Source organism: Mirounga angustirostris, unplaced genomic scaffold (assembly GCF_029215605.1).
Source record: "Mirounga angustirostris isolate CCGP_5_RB_7025 unplaced genomic scaffold, mMirAng1.0.hap1 SCAF_16, whole genome shotgun sequence".
Lineage (NCBI taxonomy): Eukaryota > Metazoa > Chordata > Mammalia > Carnivora > Phocidae > Mirounga > Mirounga angustirostris.
This window is the reverse complement of record NW_026991724.1, coordinates 58,713,378-58,734,506: the sequence shown is the minus strand read 5'-3', so window position 1 is coordinate 58,734,506 and position 21,129 is coordinate 58,713,378. Positions and strand designations below refer to the sequence as shown.

The 21,129-nt window shown below is 45.4% G+C and overlaps 1 protein-coding gene across 1 annotated transcript; it reads right to left on the bottom strand.

The window, feature by feature from the left end:
- Positions 1–2,066: 2,066 nt before the first annotated feature.
- Positions 2,067–18,986, bottom strand: LOC123856178 (zinc finger protein 543-like). The gene is made up of 4 exons (XM_045892379.3): positions 18,573–18,986; positions 15,949–16,075; positions 10,398–10,493; positions 2,067–4,813 (listed from the first exon to the last, which is right to left on the bottom strand). The coding sequence occupies exons 1-4, from the start codon at positions 18,603–18,605 to the stop codon at positions 2,973–2,975; spliced, it is 2,097 nt and encodes a 698-aa protein (XP_045748335.1). The 5' UTR covers positions 18,606–18,986; the 3' UTR covers positions 2,067–2,972.
- Between the last annotated feature and the right edge of the window lie 2,143 nt (positions 18,987–21,129).

Below are 21,129 nucleotides of genomic sequence, written 5' to 3'. Positions count from 1 at the left end.
ACAGATGGTTACCAGAGGGGAGGTGATTGGGGGGAATGGGTGAATTAGGTGAAAGGAATTAAGAATACTTACTTTTTTTTTTTAAGAGTTTATTTATTTATTTGACACAGAGAGAGCACAAGCAGGGGGAGTGGGAGAGAGAGAAGCAGGCTCCCCGCTGAGTGGGGAGCCTGATGCAGGGCTTGATCCCAGGACCTTGGGAACATGACCCGACCCGCAGGTAGTCACCTAACTGACTGAGCCACCCAGGCGCCCCAACAGTACACTTATCTTGATGAGCAATGAGTAATATATGGAACTGCTGAGTCACTATATTGTACACCTGAAACTAATATAATGTTGCGTGTTAACTACATTGGAGTTAAAAAAAAAAAAAAAAGTAAAATAAAAACCCCACAGCTATCATCATATTTAATGGTCAACACTGAATGCTTTCTGTTTAACGTTATGAACAAAGCAAGTATGTCTTCTTTCACCACTTCTATTCAACATTGCACTGCAAGTTCTAGCTAGTACAATAAAAATAGGAAAGGGAATGAAAGAGATACAGATTAGGAAGAAGACAAAAGATGTTTGCTATTTGCTGATAACATTATTTTTTATGAAGAAAATCCTCAGGAATCCACACACAAAAAAAATTCTAGAAAAAGTGAATTCTGCAAGGTTGTAGGAAACAAGGTCAACATATCAAAACTAATTGTATTTCTCTGTAACAGTAATGATCATGTGCAAACTGACATTAAAAACTCACTATGATAGATGACTCCCCCAAAAAAGGGCCTAGATAAAAATCCAACAAAATATGATCAGGATCTACAGATGGAAAATTATAAAACACTAACAAAATAAAAAAGGATCTAAATAAATGAAGGACATACCACATTCATGGACTGAAAGAGTCAATAAAAGAGATGCCAAAATGAGCCATAGACTAATATAATGTTTATCAAAATCCCAGCAAGATGTTTTATAAATACAGAAAAACACAACAAAGTGCATACAGGAAGCTAAGGGAAAGAAATTAATATGGAAAGCTAAATCAATTTTTAAAATTTAGGGTACCCAATCTTAAGATTTTCTGAAAGCTACAGTAATCAAGACAGTATGGTATGGCACAGGTTTGGACATACAAATCAATGGGATAATACAGAGAACTCAGACCAACGTAAACATGCCGAACTGATTCTAAGGAGCAAACATAATTCAATGGAGGCATAATACTGTAGTGTAGTCGTCAATCAATGGTGCTGGCCAACTGAACATCCTTAGGCAAAAACACAAGAAAGAAACTCAACTTAACCTCACATGGTAATTCAGAAATGAACTCAACACGGATGAGATTTAAACATAAAAGGTAAAACTATGAAACTTTTTTTTTTTTTAAGATTTTATTTATTTGCGAGAGAGAGAATGAGAGAGAGCATGAGAGGGAGGAGGGTCAGAGGGAGAAGCAGACTCCCTGCCGAGCAGGGGGCCCGATGTGGGACTCGATCCTGGGACTCCAGGATCATGACCTGAGCCGAAGGCAGTCGCCTAACCAACTGAGCCACCCAGGCGCCCAAAACTATGAAACTTTTAAAATATTCAGGACTGAGAGCTTGCTTAAGACTTCTTACACGACATGAAAAGGATTAAGAGGTCCCTTCATAATAATGCCATGAGTCAATATAACAAAAGTACATACGTGGTGATTTAAAAGGCCCTGAGGGGGGTTAACGTGAATGCACGATTATTTTTACACCTTTCTTCACAGCATAATTCTTAGTATGAGGTAATACTATCATGCATAGCTCAAAAAACAAAACAAAACAAAAAAACCAAAGAAGGGATTCCAAAAGACCCTGATAAAAGGTACTACTCATTACTTATTATACCAGGACTAAGGCCAGGGTAACAACTGTGAAACTCACAGATACCTGCACGTGCACATATCAATTTCATCTGTTAAAATTCTAGTCAATTTCCTCAATAGCAAATCTTCACACCATCTTTTGTAAGATTAAAAATGAGATTTCTTCTCTGTGCTTTTCTGAGTTTATTTTTTCTTAAGCTGATTTAGCTATGTATTTGATTGTTTTGGCTCTAATTCAACCCCTAGAAAACAACTGATGTGGACTTGGGAGAAGCCTAAGGAGGACTGGAGAAGCTCAGGAACTGCAATCAGAGGGAAGAATTCAGATTCATCTGGGAAGGTCACGTAGCTACACTGCTGTCCTCATCACACAAAAAAACCAATAAACAAGTAGATCAAGAGCAAGTATAAGTAGTGGGTTGTTAAAGACACATGAAAAAACATTTTGTTTTTGTTTAAATCAAAGTCTTCAGAGTGTGGTACAGTGGGCCTATTTATACGTACATCTTTACCTCCTGAAATTTAACAGTATTTCATAACTCAAGCCTTCATATTTCTAAGACTTATGCTACTCAAGGGTAGAGACGAAGCTGTAGAACAAAGGCTTTCAATGAATGTTTTCAGACACACCCTAAATGTCCAACTGTCCTGACAATGGACAGTAGTGGAAGTATACACAAGATAAAGCGGACAAGGCTCTCTCATCTCTGAAACATACCCCCTTCCCCAAATAAGATAAGGAACAAACTACCACAGGCTTGTCACTGAAGTCTGAAAGAAACCATGCTTGAATTTCTCTTTTATGTCTCCTCTTCCTTTGTTTAAATATCCCTGAGATAATTTTTCAGTGTAAACTGAGGAGAAAGATGTGGCTGATGGTTATGCTAAGTTCATGAGAATGATTGGATCACACTCCTGGATGATTCACAGATGCAGAATAAGGCTCTAGACTGGGTACATTTCCAGTGTGACTCCTCAGATGACAAATGATATCCTACAACAAAAGGGTTTCTCATAGGGAAGGAAACTGAGGGGTTTCTCTTTGGTATGAATGATCAGATTCTGAGTAAGATGTTTCCTCAGTGGTTACATTCAAGAAGTCTTTCCCCAATAGGAGCTCTTAGAGGGTGACTGATGGCTGCCCATTTGTGAAGGGTCTTTCCACTTCCGTTACACTGACAGGGTTTCTCCCAGTATGAATCCTCTGATGCTGAGTGAGGGATGAGCTGCGACTGAAGGCTTTTCCACACTCACTGCACTCATAGGGCTTCTCTCCAGTGTGGATAACGGAGTGTCGGATGAGGCTTGTGCTCCAGCAAAAGGATTTCCCACACTCCATGCATTCATAGGGCTTCTCTCCACTGTGAATCCGCTGGTGCCTCGTGAGCCCTGACCGGCGGTTGAAGGCCTTCCCACACTCCATGCACTCATAGGGCTTCTCTCCAGCGTGGATGCTGATGTGTCGAATGAGGTCTTTCCTAGTGCTGAAGGCTTTCCCACATTCTTTGCACTCAAAAGGTTTTTCTCCAATGTGAGCCCTTTTATGCAAGATGAAAGTGTAGCAGTAGGTGAAGGCCTTTCCGCACTCACTGCACTCAAAGGGCTTCTCCCCAGTGTGGATAATGGCATGTCGAATGAGGTTCGCCCTCTGGCAAAAGGCTTTGCCACACTCCATGCATTCATAGGGCTTCTCTCCACTGTGAATCCGCTGGTGCCTTGTGAGGTATGACCGGCGGTTGAAGGCCTTCCCACACTCCGTGCACTCGTAGGGCTTCTCCTCAGTGTGGATGCTGAAGTGTCGGATGAGGTCTGATCGATTGCTAAAGGCTTTCCCACATTCTTTGCATTCATAGGGCTTTTCTCCAGTGTGGGCCCTCTTGTGCAAGATGAAGGTAGAGCAGTGGGTGAAGGCCCGTCCACACTCGCTGCACACATAGGGCTTCTCCCCAGTGTGACTCCTCTGGTGCTGCTTGAGGTGTGACCGGCGGTAGAAGGCCTTCCCACACTCGAGGCACTTGTATGGCTTCTCTCCTGTGTGGATGACGTAGTGCTGAATGAGGTCCGTGCTGTCGCAAAAGGCTTTCCCACATTCGCTGCATTCAAAGGGTCTCACTCCAGTGTGAATCTGCTGGTGCCACGTTAGGTGGGACCTGCGGTTGAAGGCCTTCCCACACTCCACGCACTCAAAGGGCTTCTCTCCCGTGTGGATGATGTAGTGTCGAAGGAAACCAGTCTTATCACGGAAGGCTTTCCCACATTCTTTGCACACAAAGGGTTTTTCTCCAGTGTGGCTTCTGTTATGCAAGACTAAATTGGAGCGGTGGGTAAAGGCCTTTCCACATTCACTGCACTTATAAGGCTTCTCTCCAGTGTGAATCCGCTGGTGCCTTGTGAGGTGTGACCTGCGGTTGAAGGCCTTCCCACACTCCGTGCACTCGTAGGGCCTCTCCCCCGTGTGGATCATGTGGTGCTGGAGGAGGTGTGTGCTCTTGCTAAAAGTCTTCCCACACTCGGTGCATTCATAGGGCTTCGCTCCAGTGTGAATCTGCTCATGTCGCACAAGAAAGCAGTTCTTGGTAAACACTTTCCCGCATTCCTCACACTGATAGGGATGTTTCCCTTTATGAATCAAGGGATCTTTCAGTAGCCCCTGTGAGTCATATTCGTGGAGAACATGTCCTGGAGGAATCAGCTCCCGTACAGTCCTTGAATGTACACCATCACTTGTCCCTAAACCATCATGTTCAGGCTTCATGTTCCCAGGGAGCTTCTCCGTTTGGGGGTCTATCCCTGGTTTCAACTGGCTTTCCAGCATTTCTGATGGCCTATCCTGATTCTTGCCTTGCCCCAGCTGGGAGTCCCCCAGAGCTTGCTGAGTCAGTTGTTCCTGTGGTGAGACTTCCTCAGATAAGGCAAGGTGAGAAAGGGAAAGCTCTGTGGTCCCGGGTTTTGTACTGTCACCTGAAGGGAATACAATATACAGAAGGGCTTATTAGAAATGGCAACACAGAAAAACAAAATCGCCATTTCAGTGGGAATAAGAAGACGAAAACAGTGGCTCTGTGCCTGCCATGTTTTCAAATCTCTGAAATCCAGTTTGCAATTTCTTTTTGGACCCTGAATTCTTGAAACCTTTGAGGGGAAACCCAGAGGGAGAGAACAGTTGGGGGACAGAGTGTCTGGCAACTAGGGACAAGTACACAGAGTAGTGACACTGCATTGCTGGGTTTGCTCAAAGCTAGAATGCCTCCAGGTGCTATAAGAGGCCAGGGAAGGGGCACCTGACGCAGCCTCCACAGCAGCTGGAAAGAGGTCGGGGAGGGTTCCTAGGCAGGAAATGCGAGAAACTGCCACATAGAGAAAACAGGAAAGCCATTTCAGCCTTAGTTGATGGAATGAACAAAGGTAGAGTCTTTCAAGATTCAGGGAACCTTCAGTGCACCAGACAACAGGGCCGGTAAGAGTGCAAGCCCCTGACATGGGATGGGTGTCCACACAAGAAGAAACATAAGAGCGTTTGCGTCTTCTCAGTGCCATGTGAGGACAGAAGAGGAGACTCCTATCTGCAAACCAGGAAGAGGGCCCTCACCAGACACCAGATCTGCCAGCCCCTGGATCCTACACTTCCGGCCTCCAGAACTGTGGGAAATCAACGTTTCTTATTTAATCCTCCAGCCTGTGGCATTCTTGTTACAGCAGTCCAGACTGACTAGGCAGTTGGTATGAGTAATGTTCTCATTCTTGAAGTCAGTGATGTTAAGTGTATTATTTTCAAAAAGGAAATGAATGAGCAAGTAACTTAGTTAACACATCAATTAAGCAAGGTCATTCGTGAATCAGTGATGACAGTGTGTCATAAACCAAGGTTTATGATTAATCGAAATCTGTACCTGAGGTCCACTAAACAAAAGTTAGAGGTCACAGCAGTATTATGGTTAAGATCATGATCTCTGACCACAGAAACCCTAGGCCCAAGTCCCACAAGAACTTAGTATTAGCTCCGTGGCACCTGGCAAGGCACTCAAATTTCGTAAGTCATTTTGTCTTCTAAAAAATAAAGCTAGAAACAGAGACTGTCCTGTAGGACTCTGAGAATGAAGTGAAATCCTGCATTTACGACATTTACTATGTGAACCGTGTTCAGTATGAGGCCAGACACTGAGCAAAACGTAACTACATGTCAGCTCTAATTTTTTATTATGGGTTAGTCATATAATATACATCTGGGACCTAATCAGGAAGCATATAAATTGGCACTGTCAGAATGTGTGGATTAACCTTGAAGAGTATTGAAGAATAAGGGGCGCCTGGGTGGCTCAGTCGTTAAGCGTCTCCCTTCGGCTCAGGTCATGGTCCCAGGGTCCTGGGATTGAGTCCCGCATCGGGCTCCCTGCTCCGTGGGAAGCCTGCTTCTCCCTCTCCCACTCCCCCTGCCTGTGTTCCCTTTCTCTGTCTCTCTCTGTCAAATAAATAAATAAAATCTTTAAAAAAAAAAAAAGAGTATTGAAGAATAAAAAGAATGGTCCATGAGATGCCTGATGAGCCAACATTAAAGTCACCAGAATAAGAAGACAAGGAAGGTCCTGGGAGATTAGGGGCAGAGACTCCAAGAGGATCGGATGCTCACGACACAACCTGAAAAGTCTGCTGCATTATGAATTCACATAGCTGGAGGTTAAGAGAGTTGGCTCTGGAGCCAGAACACTCGGCACAAATTCTGCCCGTACCAAGTGAGTTGATACTGGACAAATTACTTAGCTGTTCCCATCTCAATTTCCTCGTCTGAAAAACTGAGAGACTCTGAGTTTCTGCCTCACCGACTGTCCTGAAGGTTAAATGAGAAAATGCCTATAAAGTGGTCAGCAGAGTGCCAGCCACTGGAGGATCGTTTGGGAAATTGGGGGCCATCACCCATTATCACTATGGTTACTGCTATATTTGAAAATTAGGAGCAAAGCAGTGACTGTATAAGGAACATTTCCAGTGCTGTGGTACAGAGGAACCCCCTCACAGGGCCTCAAAGCACAGAGAGAATGATGTTACCACTTCCACATGTGAATGGTGGGAATGTGAAAGGGAGCAGCCTTCTTCAGAACTGCTTGGCATTTTTCCAATAAAGCCAACCTGACCTGGAAACATACCAGAATCTATTCCTAACAGAAACCAGTGCTTATCTGCACGAAAACACATAACAAGAATATTCTCAGCAGCATTAAGTTGAAAACAACAGGAATGCCCGCCAAGAGGGGAATGGATAAATGAATGGCAGTTTTTCATACAATGAGATATTACGCTAGATTGAGAGTGAACGAACTCCAACTATATGCAACCACATGAAAAGAATCTCACAGACATAACGATGGTCAAAAGGAGACAAATACAGACCCAGCATATGGTAGGGTTCCATAGTCAAAACAAATTCATGCTGATGGTCTCAAGAGGGATTACCTAGCAGAAGGGGCTTCTGAAGGCATGAGACCCTGATGAGGTGCTGGAAATGTACAGTAGTCCCCTTTATCTGTGAGGGATTTGTTCCAAGACCCCCAGTGGGTCCCTGGAATTGTGGCTAGTACCAATCCTATATATACTCTGTTTTTTATATATACAAACCTATAGTAAAGTTTAATTTATAAATCTGGTACATAAGAGATTAACAGAAGTAACTAATAATAAAATAGAACAATTATAACAAACACTGTAATAAAAGTTACACAAACGTGGTCTCTCTCTCAAAGTATTTTATTATACAGCACTCACCCTTCTTGTGATGCTGTGAGATGATGAAATGCCTACACGATGAGATGAAGTGAGAATGACAGAGGCATGTGACATAGTATTAAGTTACTGGTGACCTTCTAATGATACATCAGAAGGACAATCATCTGCTTCTGGACCGTAACTGACCACGGGTAGCTAAAACCACGGAAAGCAAAACCACAGATAAGGGGGCACCATGGTATATATCAAATATTAACACAGGTGGTGGTTATATGGGCTTTTATGTACACAAAGATTCATCAAGCTGACCTCTTAAGATTTTGCACAACAGAGCATATGAGTTACAACTCATTCAGACAGTGCAAGAAGGGACACCTGGGTGGCTCAGTCAGTTAAGCTCTGCCTTTGACTCAGGTCATGATCTCAGGGTCCTGGGATTGAGTTCCGCATTGGGCTCCTTGCTCAGCTGGGAGCCTGCTTTGCCCTCTGCCTGCTGTTGCCCCTGCTTGTGCTCTCTCTGACAAATAAACTCTTTTTAAAAAATAAATTAATTAAAAAAGTGCAAGAAAATAATAGGAAATGGAAAAATGGAACATAAGATAGACATCTCTTGCAAGAATGAGACAACTTGGGGCGTGTGGGTGGCTCGGTTGGTTAAGTGTCTGCCTTCGGCTCGGGTCATGATCCTCGAGTCCCGGGACTGGGCCCTGCATTGGGCTCCCTGCTCAGTGGGGAGTCTGCTTCTCCCTTTCCCCCTGCTCGTGCTCTCTCTCTCTTTCTCTCTCTCAAAGAAACAAATAAAATCTTAAAAAACAAAAAACAAAAAACAATGAGACAACTTTTCCTAGAAAACGTTATAGAAAAGGTTATACAGGGAAAGCAGTTGATACCAGTGTGAAGACACTGGAGAGCCATGACTTTTTCATTTACTTTCCCCTAGTATGATGCAACGAAGCATATTTTTATGTTGAACAGAAAATGGGTAAAGTTACAGAAAAGGCAGAAAAGCAGTGAAGCAAGAAGCCAGTTCCCTGAAAAGGTGTGATCTGGCCTCTAGTTTGAGAATTTGCCATGGGGACAAGGGGACAAGGCCTCCTCTGGGGGGAGGTGAGAAGGGAGGCCACACATATGAGAGATTCAGATCAATCTGTAACAGTTGGTGATCAAGCAACACAAGCACACAGACGATTTTCGACATGAAAATATGCTAGGACAGCCGTGGCTGGGGGATGTGGTGAAGGTCTAGAACAAGCTCTCAGTGGCTGGGGGAGCCAGTATGGGAGACAGGGCAGATCAGAGGCACATAGGAGATGTGGGGAGACCAGCTATCACCCAGGCAAAAGTTGAAAACCTGGACTTAGGAGTGCAGGGGTCTCAGGGAGGAGGGGAGGTGATGAAGACATTCATGGGAAATGGACAGGATGTCTGAATGTAGGGGTTAGTAGAGATGGAGGTGTTGAGGAGTTATCTGAAGTTGCATCTGGCCTTCTAACACGCATGGGAGGTGGCAGGAGCAGGCAAAACCATGAGCTCCCTCTTAGGCATGTTGAGTGTCTTTTCCACTTTTCCACAGATGTGAGACGAGTGGCAAGGGTGAAGATCTGGAACACACTCCGAGGGGCCGAACAGACACACACTTGGGATGAAAGCCCAAGGGACCACCAGAGGGGAGAGCACGGGTAACTAAAACCACGGAAAGCAAAACCACAGATAAGGGGGCACCATGGTATATATCAAGTATTACAAGGCACTGGTCACCACACCTGACATCCCCAGGGCCTCAGCAACCCAGATTTGGGGAATAGAAGGCAAAATGTTACCTTGAAGGTTAAGCAAACAGGAGGGGTGCAAAGACATGGAGCAAGGGAGTGCTTCTGAGCGTCTGACTGGCACCCGGAGACTGGGTGGATGGAGAAGGTGAGGAAGGGTGGGATGCAGAGGATAGCTTGTTTCCTCGCAGTGCAGAAGGAAATGGGAGATACTATCATTATTCATTAGGACTAATATGATGATCTGAATATCACTAACAGCTTACTTTTGCTGAGCCATTCCCTCACTATGGGTCAGGGCCAGTGTGAGCCAGTTTCATGCACAAGCTGGTACATCCTCAAACAACCCAATGACCTGCGAACAGACTGAGTGTTGCAGACTACATTCACTGAACCATTTGTTCCTCTCCTTGGACACACAGCTCAGCCTCATTTCCCAGCCCCAGGTGCCTAAGTGTGGCCAGATGTCTTGTTAGTGGAATGTGAGGAGAAATAGTGTATGTGGAAGTGGGTATTACACCTTCCTTTCTCCTCCCATTTCCCCTCTGCCAGCTGGAAGATGCCAGGACAACGTGCAAGTCTCATGTTGATGATAGGAGTTACCTGGGTCCCCAAATAACTGCATGGTACACAGCTCCACACTGACCCACATGGTCCTTGGGTGAGAAAAGTACTTTTCATATGCTGAGCCACCAAGATTCTGGAATATGCCTGTTAGAGCAGTTAGATTTTACATTGGCTGAACTAAAGCACAGTGAGATATGCACCTTCCCCAGGGCCACAAGGCTGCTGTGAGTCCCAGCTAGTTTTTAAGCCCAAGCAGCTGGAACCGAGAGCCTGAACTTATTATCTAATAGGTCCCACACCTCCACAGGAGCGCTGGAGATTGTGATAGGGCTGGAGGGGGTGGGCAGAAGGACCACAGGTTAAAAGGCTCCATGGATCCTAAGCCTCTAGAGAGGCCACAGTAATAAAACTTCCACAAATTCCAGTGGCAGTAATCGCTGTGCTGTCTGCAAGATGCCATGACCCTGACCCAGCCAGCTGTTGGCACCTACCTGGGCAGGAGTCAGGGGAGACGCCTCTCTTCAATGTCTGTAACTCTGGGCTGTGATCCAATGGGTAGAACAGCTCTGGTTTGGGCAAAGGACAGCCTGTTCAAGGAGAAAGAAAAAGGATGTGGAAATTGTGGTGAGAAGAAAGAAACCTCTCAATCTAGACTGGGACTTCAGAATTTGGAGAAGGCCTCAGAATGAAGCTGCTCCCATCCATGCAAACAAAATGATATGACCTGGAAACCAATGCATAAAACATCATTATTGGGCCCCAAAGACTGTAGACATTAGGGTTGGCTCCAGAGACAGCACCAATTCCCTTTGATCTCCATCATGTAGAATCCCAACACTGTTCAGACCTATCTCCTGAATGTGCTTTCTAATTAATCCAGTCAGGGGCCTCTACCTCCCTGTGCATCAGCCATACCTGGTGAGCCTGATTGCCACCACAGACTAATTTACATAAAATCTCTGGGGTGAAGCCTAGGCATCAGATTTTAAACACTCCCCAGGTGATGGCACCCCACCTGGTAGGTTAAAAAACCCTGGCTTCCATCATTTCACAAATGGCATCCCTCAGTATCGATAGTCTGAGGAAAGCTCGCTACTCTGAGTAAAGAGAAAGATTTATTCCAGGCAGAAAGACTGGAAGACAAAAACAGGAATAGGACAACAAATAGGAAACAGTGACAAACATGGTAAATATTAATCCCACTATATCAACATCACTTGGAACATCAATGTTTTTCTAAATACTCCAATTATAAGACAGAGGTTGTCAGAGTGGATCAAAAAACAAGACCCGGGGTGCCTGGGTGGCAGTCAGTTAAGCGTCTGACTCTTGGTTTCAGCTCAGGTAGTGAGATTGAGCCCCGTGTCGGGTTCCACATGCTCAGTGCAGAGTCTGCTTGAAATTTTCTCTCCCTCTGCCCCTCCCACTCATGCTTTCCCTCTCTCTAAAATAAATAAATAGGGGCGCCTGGGTGGCTCAGTCGGTTAAGCATCTGCCTTTGGCTCAGGTCATGATCCCAGGGTCCTGGGATCGAGTCCTGCATCAGGCTCCCTGCTCAGCGGGGAGTCTGCTTCTCCCTCTCCCTCTGCCTGATGCTCTGCCTGCCTGTGTGCTCTGTCAAATAAATAAATAAAATCTTAAAAAAAAAAAACAAAAACAAACCCAACTATAGGTTGTCTATAAGAAACCCACTGTAAATATATAAATAAGACACATACATGTTGAAAATAAATGGAGAAAAATACACTAATATGTTAATAAAATATGTTAATATTAATCAAAAGAAAGCAAGCATACCTATGTTATTTCAGACAGAGGAAACTTCAAGGAAAGTTACCAGGGATAAAGAAGGCATTATGTAATGATAAACGGGTTAATTTGCAAAGAAGACATAAAAATCCTTAATCTATGTGTCTGGCAACACAATGTCAAAGTATATGAGGCAAAAACTGATAGAATGACAAGAAGAAATAGATGAATCCACTATCAAAGCTGGAAACCACACTACCCCTCTATCAGAAATGTACAGATCCAACAGGCAGAAAACTAGTAATGACATAGTTGAACTCAACAATACCATCAATTAATTGGATATAACAGACATCTACAGACTACTTCATCTAAAAACAGAATATATGTTCTTCTCAAACTCACATGGAACATTTACCATGATAGATTATATTCTGGGCCATAAAAACACACTTTAACAAATTTTAAAAAGAACAGAAATCACAAAATGTCTGCTCTCAGACAATAAAGTAATTAACTAGAAATTAATAACATAAAGATAATTGGAAAATCCCTAAATAGGTAAAGATTAAACAACACACTTTTATTTATTTATATTTTTATTTTTAAAGATTTTATTTATTTATTTGACAGAGAGAAACACAGTGAGAGAGGGAACATAAGCAGGGGGAGTGGGAGAGGGAGAAGCAGGCTTCCCGCTGAGCAGGGAGCCCGACGTGGGGCTCGATCCCAGGACCCTGGGATCATGACCTGAGCCGAAGGCAGACGCTTAACAACTGAGCCACCCAGGCGCCCCTGAACAATACACTTTTAAATAACACATTGGTCTAAGATGCAATCTCAGGAAAGTAAAAAATATTTTGAACTAAATGAAAACAAAAATACAGGGCACCTGGCTAGCTCAGGTGGAAGAGCATGTGACTCTTGATCTTGGGGTCACGAGTTCAAGCCCCACGCTGGGTGTATAGGTTACTAAAAACTAAAAAAATAAAAAAATAAACTTTCAACAAACTAACTAAAAAACCAAAAATACAACCTAGCGAAATTTATAGGATGAAACAAAGCATGCTTAGCAGGAAATTTATAACAGAATGCTTATTTTTTAAAAGAAAGATCTGAAGTTAATTATATAAATTTCCACCTTAGGCAACTAGAAGAATAAATTAAATGCAAAATAAACACTACAAAAGAAATAAGAATTAGAGCAGGAATCAATGAAATTGAAAACAGAATACAGAGAAAATCAACAAAACCAAAATCTGGTTCTCTAAAATGATCAATAAAATTGATAAGCTTCTAGCCAAGCTAAGAAGAAATGAGAAATGACACAAATTACTAATATCAGAAATAGAACAGAGGACATCACTACAGATCCCATGGACATTACAAGAATATTAACAGAATACTATTAACAATTTTATCTTCACAAATTTGATAACTGAGATGAAAGAACCAATTACTTGAAAGACACAATCTGCTAAAACTCACACAAGAAGAAACAGAAATCTCGGGGCGCCTGGGTGGCTCAGTCGTTAAGCGACTGCCTTCAGCTCAGGTCATGATCCCAGGGTCCTGGGATCAAGCCCCGCATCAGGCTTCCTGCTCCGCGGGAAGCCTGCTTCTTCCTCTCCCACTCCCCCTGCTTGTGCTCCCTCTCTCGCTGTGTCTCTCTCTGTAAAATAAATAAATAAAATCTTTAAAAAAAAAAAAAAAAGAAGAAGAAGAAGAAACAGAAATCTGAATAGGCCTATATCTATTAAGGAAATCGAATCAATAGTTAATAACCTTCCAAAAAAAATAAAGCACCAGGCCCAGATGGGTTAACTGGTGACTTCTACCAAACACTGAAGAAATTATACCAAGTCCCTTCATTCTCTTCCAGAGACAGAAACAGAGGGGTATTTCCTAACTCAATCTGTAAGTTTGAGTTAGGAAATCTGTAACTCTAATATCAAAACCAAACACATTACAGAAAAGTATACACAGTATCTCTCATGAATATAGATGTAAAAATATCCCCCACAAAATATTAACTAATCAAACCCAACAATGTATAAAAAGATTACATACCACAACCAAGTGGGATTTATCCCAGATATACAAACCTGGATAAAAATTTAAAAATCAATTAATATAATCCATCACATCAACAGGCTAAAGAAAAATCACACATTTATATTGATAGCTGCAGAAAAGCATTGATAAAATCCAACATCCATTCATTAAAAAAAAGAAAAAGAACTCTTAGCAAAATGGGAATAGAGGGAAATTTCCTCAGCTTGATAAAGAACATCTACAAAAATACCTACAGCTAACAACCTACTTTAAGGTGAGAAACTTAGAGCTTTCCCACTAAGATCAGGAACAAGGCAGGATGTCCTCGCTAACCATTTTTCAACATTATACTGAAAGCACCAGCTAATGTAATATGGCAAGAAAAAGGTATACAGACTAAGAAGGAAGAAATAAAATTCTTTATCTGTGGATGACATGGTCACCTATGTGGAAAATCCAACAGAATCAACAAAAGACCTCTGGAACTAATAAGCAATTATAGCAAGATTGCAGGATACAAGCTTAATGTACAAAATGCCTTTGTATATACCAGAACTTAACAAGTAGAATTTAAAATTAAAAACACATTACCATTTACATTAGTACTCCCCAAATGAAATACTTAGGTATAAATCTAACAAAATATATATAGGATCTGTATGAGGGAAGCTACACAACTTCAATAAACAAAATCAAAAAAACAAAATAAATGGAACGATATTTCATGTTCATGGATAGGAAGGCTCAATATTGTCAAGATGTCAGTTCTTCCCTATTTGATCTGTAGATTCAATGCAATACCAGTCAAAATCCCAGCAAGTCATTTTGTGGATACCAACAAACTGATTCTCAAGTTTATATGGAGAAACAAAAGATCCTGGTCTCCTAAGCATTACAGTAAAAAGGAAATAGCAAACACTCTTGTATGGGGCCAGCAACCTGAGTCCAAGAAGGCTAAAGCAGTGAGAGGGGGAGGGGGATGTGCGCAGGAGGATTCAATCCTCAAGAAACGGGGGTCAAGAGAAGAGGCAGACTTGGTGATGCTAGACACCATTTCATGAACCACTAAGAACAAAAAGCTGGGAACTGCACTCAGTAATTTGGTCAAATAGAGACACATGCATAAATAGAAAATATCATCTATTCTGGCCAACATTTCACAAAAGAAACCACCAAAAAATGCAGAGGAGAGCTTTTCACAATGAAGATGTGTCTTTTAAATTGAACAGATTGGGGCGCCTGGGTGGCTCAGTCATTAAGTGTCTGCCTTTGGCTCAGGTCATGATCCTAGGGTCCTGGGATCAAGCCCTGCATCGGGCTCCCTGCTCAGCGGGAAGCCTGCTTCTCCCTCTCCCACTCCCCCTGCTTGTGTTCCCTCTCTCGCTGTGTCTCTGTCAAATAAATATATAAAATCTTTAAAAAAAAATAAAAAAAAAATAAATCGAACAGATTAAGCTTTATGAGGGACTCGCTGCAGTGGCCCTATTTTTCTTATTTGCCAAGGATGGCATGCTGGAAGAATTAAACGAGTGAAGAGGAACAGTATCAGCATACAGAAAGAAGTAGAGACAATGACCATGGGGCTTCACACAGCAAGGACTGGGCGGCCACTTCCTGCTGCAAAATAGCTGTGGTAGAAAAAAATCATTGTGAAAAGACAGAGACACAAGCAGACCCACAGAGAGAAGCCAGGACAAAAGCTCCAAAAGCCAGGGATTGTGTTTTTCTAAGTTCCTGTATCAGTCCCTCAAGGGGCCCAGCTGGAATTCCTGCTTTTAGGTTTTGTGAGACACCCCCATTTCCTCCCAACACATCCTTCTCCTTTGGCTGTGACCAAAAGTAAACTATGTGGGGCACCTGGGTGGCTCAGTCTGCCTTCGGCTCAGGTCATGATCCCAGGGTCCTGGGATTGAGGCCCACATCAGGCTCCCTGCTCGGCCAGGAGCCTGCTTCTCCCTCTCCTGCTCCCCCTGCTTGTGTTCCCTCTCTGGCTATCTCTCTCTCTGTGTCAAATAAATAAATAAAATCTTAAAAAAAAAAAAAAATTAAACTATGTTTCTTACTTAACACTCCTTGAGACACGGGAGAGCAGGAAGGAAGAGGAGTCCAGAATATGACTGAAGGAGGGAGGAGGAAAGGAAGGCTATAGATGCCTTCTCAAGCAGCCAGGCCTGAAGCCAAAGAGCAGAGTGAAGGAAGTGACAGGTATCCCACACCGTAGAGTTAGGGAGGCCTTACCCAGAGAGACCAGGAGCCCACAGGTCTCCAGCATCACCTCCTGGTACAGGGTCCTCTGGGCTGGGTCCAGCTGCCCCCACTCCTCCTGGGTAAAAGTCACGGCCACATCATCGAAGGTCACAGGCATCTGAAAAGTCAAACAGAGGCAGTGTGTTGGTCTTGGGGCTATTGATGGGAATCAGAGCCCATTTCTCTCGATGGCAAGGGGGCAGAGTGTCTAAAAACCCCCTGAGGGCTGAGCTCTGTGCTGGACTCAAGGAGGCAGAGATGCTGTTTTGTCCTAATTACAGCAGCAACTCATAAGAGACAGAGCCTCCTATGTGGGAGCCAATGGAGAATGGTGTGAGGGCAGGACCTTCCCGTGCGGACTGTGAGGCACAGAATGGTAAGGGCTTCAAGATGCCCCAGAAATGGGAGAGAGTAACAGAGATAATGAAAACAGTACCAATAATAATTGCAGCAATAGCAGCCAAGACTCACTGATCTTCACTGCATGCCTGACTCATGCTGACCTCCGTCTTGCTAATGTGAATGAAAGTCCCCAGCTCTGAAGTCTAGAATCAACACTTGCCTGCCGTGTGAACTTGGGAGCCTCACTTCATTTCTCTCAGCCTCAATTTCTGGATCAATACAATAATTCTCACTCAGCAGTAATGGTTATGAGAATTAAAGAAAAAAATCTTTGTAAAAGAAACACTGGGGTGACTGGCCACAGCCTGTGAGGTCAGGATCATTATCACGTTTGTGTCAGTCAAGGCCCTGAGGTCCAGGGGACTCTAGTAGCTCACCCACAGTTTACATGTGGTACGAGCAGAAGCAGGATTTGAACTGAGGTCCCTCTGGTCTAGAGCCTAATGGCATAATCTTGACAGTCCATTAGCAAAGGAGTTAATGAAGATGTGAAGCATTTCAGATAAATTTCTCTGCCACACTCATTTCAGCCACCATTGAACATAATTCTGTGGACGTGGGCAGAGGAGTGAATTCATCATCGCCCACCTCACAGGACGATCACCTGAGGTGGTGGCACCTGCTTGGGAAGTGGCAGGGCCTGGATTGGGTCCCGTTGCCTTCTGTTCCTCAGAGACTACTAAGGAGAATCCACCATGAGTCAATGTTCCTTCTTCCTACCTGAGTCTTTCCCCCCATCCCCTTTGGCAACTCTGAGGGAATTCAAACCCCTCCACCTGAGTCTCACCAGCACATATCCCTGAGGAAAGAATACTTCAGGCCCAGAAAACAGAAGTTACTGAGGACAACGCAGGCTGTGGCCATGAGACCAGGCTGTGCCACAGTGTCTGTCATGGCTGAGAGTATGATGGAACACTCAGCAAATGACCACACAGTCTGGCCCTCCTAGGGTAGGTCTCAGCAGATGGGGATGGGGGACCATGGAAATCACACAGGTACTCTGGGGACTCCTTAAACAACCAATCTACCTTTTTTTGTCCACACACTTCCACTTGCTAAAATGCCATATCCCCCGGGCGCCTGGGTGGCTCAGTTGGTTAAGCGACTGCCTTCGGCTCAGGTCATGATCCTGGAGTCCCGGGATCGAGTCCCGCATCGGGCTCCCTGCTCGGCAGGGAGTCTGCTTCTCCCTCTCCCGCTCCCCCCTCTTGTGCTCTTTCTCTCTCTCAAATAAATAAATAAAATCTTTAAAAAATAAATAAATAAATAAAATAAAATGCCATATCCCCACCTCATGCCCAAGGCCTGTAAGGAAGCCTGCCTGGCTTACAAAGTTGACTCCGGGTGTCACCTCCAGGCATCCCTATCTGCTTTTTGTAGAGAAAGCAGTAAAAATACAGGCTGTGGTGGTCAACACATTGGTTGTTTCTGCTACTTAAGAGCTGCAGTGATTTCGGACACTAAATCTCCGAGCCTCAAGGTGTTCTTGTGCAAAACAGAGATAGTAACACAACCCAACTCAGAGGAGCTGAGGATTAAATGAGGTGATACGTTATGCCTGCCTGTCAGCCCACAGCAAGAACCAGTGAAAGCGAGCTATCACGGTCCTTTTGTTACTGTTTTCTCTTTGCTCCCACAACACCCTAGACAAATTCAACCACGAATACTTACTTAATTTCGCCAGATTCCCTACAGAGAAATGCCAGATGATGGGCAAGGAGGGATGGGGCCATTTTAGCCCGAGCTGCTAGGAAACACCTCTCCCAGTGAGCGACACCTGAGCAGAGGCCAGAGGATGTGAGAGAGAGGCCCTGCAAAGTCACAGGGCAGCATCCCAGGCGAAGGCCAGTGCAAGGACAAAGGCTGGGGGATGAAAGAGAACTTGGCATGGTCAGGCGGTGCATCCGGAACGAAGGCAAGGTCAGAGGAGGTCGGCGGGAGAACCGGGTAGGCACCTGCAAGTCATGGCAGCGGGCTGCTCTAAGTGACGCAAGCCCCCGCAAGTAAGCACTTGTCATCCTTTGTGCACTGACTGAACACCTGCCAGGGACCCGCCACAGACGCAGGGCTACGGACAAAGTGACCAGCCAGCGCCACCTGCTGTAAACAAACGACAAGGAGAAAAGGAAATCGAAGGGCGTCTGGCCCTCCAGGCTGCCTGGGAGCCCCTCCGCAGCAGAGCGGAAGCAAGGCTCGGAGCGTCGTCCACTCACCCGCACCGGGCCCATCCACGCCGCCGCCATCATCGGACCCTGTGCACAGAGCAGGACCCGGAGGGGCAGCGGCCGAGGGGCCTGCAGGATTCAGCCGACTGCCACCCTTTCGCTGCCCACAGCGGGGTGACCTCGGCTGACTGTCGCACTCCGAGCCTGAGTTTCCCCAGGGTGAAGTGCGCCCGAGGCCCAGGCGTCGCGTCAGGGCTGCGGGATAGCGAGCCGCGCGCCCGCGGGCGCTCACGTGACACCCCGCTACGGCGGACGAGGGACGCGTGTGAGGCTCGTAAAAAGATACGGAGGTGGGACCTACGGCCCACTCCACCTTCTCCGCTCGGGCCTCCGGAAGGTGGCCTGCCTGCCGCTCAAAGCCCCACTGCCCGGCCGGCGCAGGCGGATGACGCACGCCTCAAAGGGCCCGGAAGCCCCGCCCCCGCCGGCGCGGGCTGCAGGAAATGCCCTGTCTTGGGCAGCCATTGGCCCAGCGCCCGCGCAGACACGCGGAGCACAGCCTTCTGGGTAATGTGGTTTTTTCCTTACCGACACTCGGCCGTGGGGCACTTCCCAAGCGTGTCTTCTCCGGGAGAGTGCGCGAGGTCCAGGGAGCAGCTCAGACCCGCTTCTTCAGAGTGGGATCAAGGGGCGGGGGCGAGGCCGTCCCTCTCATGCCCGGGTAAGTCGAGGCTCAGGAGGCGGGACCCCCGCCCGGCGTCAGGGCACGTGCCAGGTCCCGTAGCCGGATTCTTGGCCCGGCTGGTGACTTCCCCCGTGCGCCTCACCTCCTGGCGATCTTCCTGGAGCGAAGGCGGATGCTCGAGCCGTAAGGCGGCCGCCGAGACCCGCGCGCGGGAAGCCCGCTGCGACGCGGCGCACGCGCACCGCGCGGCCCCTCCTGGGCCTCCTGGGGCCCAGCGCCACGTGCCGCGGGGCCTTGACGCGCGGAGTGGGCCCCGGGAGCCCGAGGAGCGCGGCGCGAGCCCCTGAGTGGGGAGGCGGCCCCTGAGGTGGGGAGGCCGCCCCTGAGCGAGGCTGGGGGAGGCCGGGACTCCAGTGTGGAGCGTGGGCGCTTCGACCTGTGTCTGAGCGCCGGCCGAGGGGTCGTGCCGGCTACGGGAATTCGGGAACTGTTAGCAGACGCTGCTCTCGCAAGTCAACGCAGAGTGAGACTAGGTGGAGAAAGGAATGGACAGGGGCGAACCCTGAGCCAGCCCGGCGCCGAGTAGTTGCAGACAAGAAACCAACAGTCCCGTTAGGAATGCTAACAACCCTTCAAGAATGTATTACACAATTTCTTAGAAGTCACCATCGGCTACTTCTGTGGGTTTGTTTGTTTTTTCTCTCTTAGGCCAAGGTGAGAAAATAAAATGCAGCTTCCAATGAATTGAGCATACATAGTTATTAAAAAAATGGAAACGGTGTGCATTTGACCCTTCTGTCCTGTCACAGTTACTAAACACATCACAAAGGACTAGGCCTCCCCTTTCTTTTCTCCCCATGTGTATAAAATGGGATTCACAACACGCATATTTCTTGTAAGTACTTGTATTTATTCAATTTTTTAAAAAACAAGAATTAATAGTGCTCTCATGTAAATGCGCAGAGGGAGATAAGAGAAATCTTCCTAAAGAATTCCAAGGAATACATAGATACTCTTACTTCAGGTGGTGGAGCTTGAGTCCCTTCATTTGGGTGGACTTAGTATGGAAAGAGAGAAACTGGTAGACATCACCCTTACCACCTGATCAAGGCTAGCGTCATTGGTAATGTCATGTTCACACCACGGACCACAAGTACAACAAAACTATTCTATGATGTCCTTCCCCAAAACACCCAACTTCACTCATAAAAAAGATCAGATAGATGCAAATTGAGGAACATTGTATAAAATACTGGATGAATCCTCATCAAAAGTGTTTGGATCATGAAAAACAAGATATGACAGAGCAATTGTCAGAGATGAGAGAAAACTAAACAGATAAAATGATTAAATGCAACTTGATGGCCTGGAATGGGATTCTGCAACACAAGGACGTTAGTGGGGGGGGGAAATGTAGTAAAAATCCAAATCGTTTGTAAGGTAAACCGTATTATATCAATGTTAATTTCTTAGATTTGACAAATGTAACATATATCTGTAAAATATTAACATGAGGTGAAACTGGGTGGAAGTTACATGGGAACTCTATATTTGCCACTTTACACTAAATCTAAAATTGTTTAAAAATTTAAAAAAATTTTAAAAAGAGCAAGGAGGGACTTCTAGCTTGACAAGATGAGTAGTTATGTGGACTCATTCCCTAGTGAAACTGGTGAAGAAAGTTTTAAAACAAGCAAGCAGGGACACCTGGGTGGCTCAGTCGTTAGGCGTCTGCCTTCGGCGTGGGTCATGATGCCAGGGTCCTGGGATCGAGCCCCGCATCGGGCTCCCTGCTCAGCGGGAGGCCTGCTTCTCCCTCTCCCACTCCCCCTGCTTGTGTTCCCTCTCTCACTGTGTCTCTCTCTGTCAAATAAATAAAATCTTTAAAAAAGAATAAAAAAAAAATAAAACAAGCAAAAA

Bases quoted from the DNA above. Each gene is read 5' to 3' on its own strand.
- LOC123856178 (XM_045892379.3), bottom strand. From the start codon at position 18,605: ATGATGGCGGCGGCGTGGATGGGCCCGGTGCGG. The intron at 16,076-18,572 runs GTGAGTGGACGA...TTGACTTTTCAG, and splicing joins CGTGGATGGGCCCGGTGCGG to ATGCCTGTGACCTTCGATGA. The intron at 10,494-15,948 runs GTAAGGCCTCCC...CTCCTTGAACAG, and splicing joins TGGGCTCCTGGTCTCTCTGG to GCTGTCCTTTGCCCAAACCA.